Source organism: Rhincodon typus, chromosome 37 (genome assembly GCF_021869965.1).
Source record: "Rhincodon typus isolate 14 chromosome 37, sRhiTyp1.1, whole genome shotgun sequence".
NCBI classification, from domain to species: domain Eukaryota; kingdom Metazoa; phylum Chordata; class Chondrichthyes; order Orectolobiformes; family Rhincodontidae; genus Rhincodon; species Rhincodon typus.
In genome coordinates this window covers 17,632,530-17,637,923 of record NC_063368.1, presented here as the reverse complement: position 1 = coordinate 17,637,923, position 5,394 = coordinate 17,632,530, and the positions used below count along the sequence as shown (strand labels likewise).

The 5,394-nt window shown below is 43.5% G+C and overlaps 1 protein-coding gene across 1 annotated transcript; it reads right to left on the bottom strand.

Annotated features, from left to right (window-relative positions):
• Nucleotides 1–2,407: 2,407 nt before the first annotated feature.
• polr2l (RNA polymerase II, I and III subunit L) lies at nt 2,408–5,394 on the bottom strand. Its single transcript, XM_020533036.2, has 2 exons — nt 5,193–5,394; nt 2,408–2,703 (listed from the first exon to the last, which is right to left on the bottom strand). Exons 1-2 carry the CDS (start codon nt 5,375–5,377, stop codon nt 2,595–2,597), a joined length of 294 nt encoding a protein of 97 aa, XP_020388625.2. The 5' UTR covers nt 5,378–5,394; the 3' UTR covers nt 2,408–2,594.

Genomic DNA, 5,394 nt, shown 5'->3' with positions numbered 1-5,394 from the left:
AAAACCTCTCTTCAAACAAATCTGGGCAAAATAACTACTTAAAGTCACAGTACCATCACACTGAGCACTTATGTAGAATCTCCAAAGTAATAATCTCTGGGTTGTTACTTGATCTACATACAAATGAGCATAGAGTAAACAAGATTAGAGAAATGGATGTGTGGGGCAATACTACCAATGCTGAAGAAAGTGACTAGGAAGGATCTGATGAGTGGCCCTGCTAAAGATTATTAGTGCATTAGAGAAGGATGACCTTAATTCAGGAAACCAGGATACAAAAGTAGTCTAGATGAGTAATATGTTCTAATGCATGATTAATATGCAGACATAGCAAGTAGAAAGCTGATCAAATATTATGGTTCATTGGAAGGGGAATCAAATGCAAGAATAGGGAGGTTTTTTTTCAGTTATAAAGGGCATTGGTGAGACTGCATCTGGAGGTACTCTGTATCGTAGTAGTCATACAGATAGAAGGATGTTAATGCATTGGAAGTAGTTTATTAAACTAATACCTTGAATGAACAGATAGCCTTGAGTAAATGCTAGACAAGCTAAGCCTGTACCCTCTTGCATTTAGAAGAGTCAAGAGGTGACTTAACTGAAATGTAGTAGATCCTGAGGGCTTTGAGCAGAAAATGTGGAAAGGATATTTCCCCTTGTGGGAGAATCTAGAACAAGGGGTTATAGTTTAAAAATAATACATCACCCTTAAGTCAAATGAAGGGAGCACAACTCCTAGGGTTGAGTGTTTTGAATTCCCTTCCTCAAAGGCAGTGCAGAATCATTCAATATTTTTAAGGCAGGAGATGAAATCTCATAGTATTCAGGAATGTAGAGTTGAGGTCAAAATCAGATCAGCCATGATCTTGCTGAATAGTGGAACAGATCTGAAGGGCCAGGTGGCCTACTGTTCCTCATTTGTATGAGTCTGAGGAAAGATTATATTCATTGCTAAACCAGGTAAATGTGTCAAAAAATCCAAGTAAATCAATAGGATAAATTAGGTCAAGTGTAGACACTAGTTATTAGCAACCTACTTACCATTCATAATACTTGTGGAGTTGGTATTCACATTCATTAGATTGCCGTAAACTCGATAGGTCATCTGGGTTTCTTCTCCCCATGTCAGATTGACTAATTACTCAATTTGTTACTTCACTGGAGATTCATTAGCAAAGTATATTCATGAGTCCATTACTGAATAGACACTGAAAACAGTTTAATAGTCACTCAATTGGATATAATATTGCTGACAGGAAAGAGTCAGGCTATCAAAGCTTTTCTTCTTACACGCACCAGGACAGACAACCTCAGGAATCAATTTACCCAGAAGAATATGCCAAATGATTGGTCAAGGTGTTGTTGCAGCAAATTCACCAAGGAACAGTTGGCCCTTAAGCTTCTAATTATAAAAGGTGCTAATGTCTGGATATGCTTAACCACTAACATTTAATGCCAGGCAGAATCTAAACAGTGATGTAATGGTGCATGTTGTTCTGTACAGAGGATCTTCAAGATAACAGCATTGCTTCAGTGATGCCTGGGAAGGAAGGTTGGACAATTGGAAACACCTTGAAACAATCCATAACATATAGGTGTCTAAAGTTCCTTGCAGCTTGAAAACATGTTGCACACAACTCACTTTCCAAAAGACAGTAGATTGAGGATTCTCAATCCAGGCTCCATTAAGAATTCAAATTAGAGCAGTACTTCCCAAACTGTTTCCTCCCACCAGGACCCTGTAATTGAGACCTGAAAACATATGACCCCTTTGAGAGCTGCAAGAGTGGAGAGGAGATTCAGAGCAATAGCACAGCTCTTATAATTCAGAACTCCACAGTAGCCACCGTTGCCTGAGTTTGTTATTCCATTCAGGGTCCTGACCTCCATTGTGGGAATCTCTGACTTAGAGATTCCACGCACTGCTCATTTACAGCACATGAAGGGAAAAGCAGACTAATTATTTATCATAAATAGATGTAGGTTAGAGGACACAGCTCAAAATAAACAACTGGTAATAGTAATGGGCAAGATATTTTTACAGTCCTGTAACCAGCACAACAAAAGGAAAGAATCCAGCTCAAAGGACCCCTCCTGTCTTTTACACTATTAAAGGTTTTTTTTATTCTTTTCCCACCCAGTACCTGATTAAACCTGTTAGAGATCTAATTTTTCTTCCAATTCTGATTAAAGATACTATCTCTCTCCATGTTTGCTGCCATTACCTGCTGAGTATTTCCAGCAGTTGTCTTTTTTCTCTGAATCTCCTGTTTTTTTTCCCTTCTTTTAAAAAATTCCTCCCAGCAGTTTTCTTTCAAATTTAAGAACATTCTCTCTCAATAATCCTGATCAATGACCTTTCATGAAGTGTAAACTTCCAGTGCACTTGTACGCAAAGATACATGGCTCAATGAGTTAAATCCTCATTTTATTTACAAGACAGACAAAATGAAAATTCTTCTCTTCTTCCAGTCCCAAAAATGTAGATTAAAAAGCAAACTATTCAGCTCCACATATTTGTAGAGTCCTGCCATCAAACCAGAAAGAGTTTGAGTAATACTTTTGCTCGCCACAATCCAGAAACCAAGGGCACATCATTTCTCCAGAGGCGCGTAGTTCAAGAGTTTTTCAATCAGGTCCACATGGGACAGCAGCATTCGCCTGCAGCAGTAACGTTTCAGGCCCAATGCATCCAGCGCATCACTGAAAACAGATAACCCACATTTAGTAACAGGTTAACATCACATTGCTAGCTGTATACATCACTAAGGACTAAAATTAGGAGGACAGGTTGAAGGCTAGTTTTCGGTTTTCAATAGAGAAGGTTAAGCAATGATATAACACAGGCATTTTAGAATCAATCAAAATGGATTGACAGGTTAGATAGAGCGAGTTCAGAACTAGGACAAACCTCACAATTGTAAAGAACAGGACACTATCATTTAGCTCCTTGATCACAGCTGATTAATGACACACTGCCTGGGGGGTGGGGGAACTATTATAATGTTTTGGGAGGTGGCTAGGTGATCACTTGAGGCACCATGCTGTGTGGAACAGTGTACTGAGGCTAGGAAGGTGCGATGGGAGTAGATGGGTGATCAACGGCCAACGTGGACACGGTAGGTCTCTTTCTGTGCTGTGAGATCAAGGAAGAACATTACATGGAGTGAATCAAATTGGCTGAAGACTGGTATCTGTGATGCCGAAGACCACTGGAGGCCAAGATGTATCATCCACTCAGCATTTCTGACTGAAGATTGTTGCGAATGCTTCAGCCTTGTCTTCTGCGCTGGTGCTGGGAATAATGGTGGAGCCCCCTCTTCCAGGGATGACTTTAATTATCCACCACCATTCATGACTTGATACAGCAAGACTGCAGAGCTTAGATCCGATTCCGTTGGTTTTGAATCACTTAGCTCTGTCTATCTCTTGCTGCTCATGCCTTTGGTTTGTAAATAGTCCTGTTTTGTAGCTTCACCAGGTTGACACCTCACTTTTAGGTACACGTGGGAATGCTCTGGCACACCTTACTGCACTCTTCATTGAACTAAGGTTGATCCCCCCACTTGCTGGTATTAATAAGGAGTTGGGGATATATTGGGACATGCAGATTGTGTTGCATCTGGAACTCTGTCTACGAGGCAGATAGAGGCACTGTAATATTTAAATATTTAGATTTGCACTTGCAATGCCAAAGCATACAAGGCTATGGCCAAATGGGCCAAGTGCAGGAAAACAGGATTAGAATAATTAGGTGATTGTTTTTGATTGCTGCACACTTGATGGGCCAAAAGGCCTTTTTCTGTGCTGTAGACTGCTATGACTCAATACTTCCATAGAGGGACCTTTGCCTCTAATCCTTATTTGGGGACTTGCATGAACCAATCACAGTTTAAAATTTGCAACTGATTGAATAAACTGCTTTTTAAACACATTCCACCACCCTATTGTGGCTGTATAAAAATGTCTCTTCCCGATTTATCTCATGATCTTATTGAATTACAGAGCAGGCCGTAAGTCACAGGAGCAGAACGAGGCCATTTAGCCCATCAAGTCTGCTCCACTATTCAACGAGATCATGGTTGATCTGATAACCCTCAACTCCATTTTCCTGCCGTTTCCCTACAATCCTTCATTCCTTTACTGATTAAAAATCTGTGTCTCAACCTTGAGCAAGAGAATCTGTGGGAAAGAATTCCAGGTTCACCACCCTCATAACAGACTCCTCAACTCTGATCTAACTAGGCAATCCCTTATTCTGTGATTATACCCTCTGGTCCTAGACTCTCCAAGATGGAGAAGCAACTTCTTAGCACCCACCCCATCATGCCAACACCACCTCCCCACTTCCCAATAACTTTATGCTTTAATGAGGCCACCCAGCCATTCTTCTGAGGTCCACTGAGTTCTGGCTGAGCCGACTCAACATCTCAAGAAAATCCCTCCACACCCAGGATCAGCCTCGTGAGCCTTCTCTGGATCACCTCCAATAGCAATATGTCTTTCTGTTGATAAGGGTCCTAAATCAGTTCACAGTATTCCAAACATCAGGCTCAAGGGTCGACATTGCCTACTCTGACTCCCAATTCATACGGATGTACCCCTAGGCCATGAGTTGGCCTTTCATAAAATCGACTGAGGCTGATACTGTTGGCGCTCTGTCCCTGTGAGCGCCGTCCGAGTTTGTTTTATATTCAGAAATAGTAGGAACTGCAGATGCTGGAGAATCCGAGACAACAAGGTGCAGGGCTGGATGAACACAGCAGGCCAAGCAGCATCATAGGAGCAGGAAGGCTGACGTTTCAGGCCTAGACCCTTCCTTAGTGTCACTGGCTTGACCAGCATTAGTTGCCCAGAGAGGGGGCAGCCCAGTCACCCACACTGCTGTGGGTCTGGAGTCACATGTAGGCCAGGCCATGGTGTGGATGGCAGATTTCCCTCCCGAAAGGGCATTAGTGAACCAGGCGTGGTTTTCTCAAAAATTGGCGATGGGTTCACGGGGTCATCATCAGACTCTTCATTCCAGGTTCAAACCGGTTTCCCCAGAACATTAACCCGGGGCTTTACCACCAGGCCCCAGGCCTCCCCGTTGTCCCAGTGAGGCCGGACAGAGTCTGGACGGACGGTGCGGGCGCTGCTCGAGGCCTGTGTTGTTGTTAGGCCTCAGGCCTCTCCCCCCGGCTGTTACTCACCCCTCCGTGTACTCGGCCTGCAGCAGGCCCAGGTAAGCCTCCCACTTGTTGCCGACCACCTTGCCGCAGGTGAAGCAGCGGACCGGGATGATCATGGCGCCGTCACCGGGAATGAGTTGGGGGGGCGGGGGGAAGAGCAGGACTCCGCTTCTGGAAACTTCTCCGAGCGTCGGCCCACTGCGCATGTGCTGGGGATGATGAC

Coding starts and splice junctions, on each gene's coding strand:
- polr2l (XM_020533036.2), bottom strand. CDS start 5,377: ATGCGCAGTGGGCCGACGCTCGGAGAAGTTTCCAGAAGCGGAGTCCTG. Junction 2,704..5,192: donor CAGGCCGAGTACACGGAGGG/GTGAGTAACAGC, acceptor ATCTGTTTTCAG/TGATGCGCTGGATGCATTGG.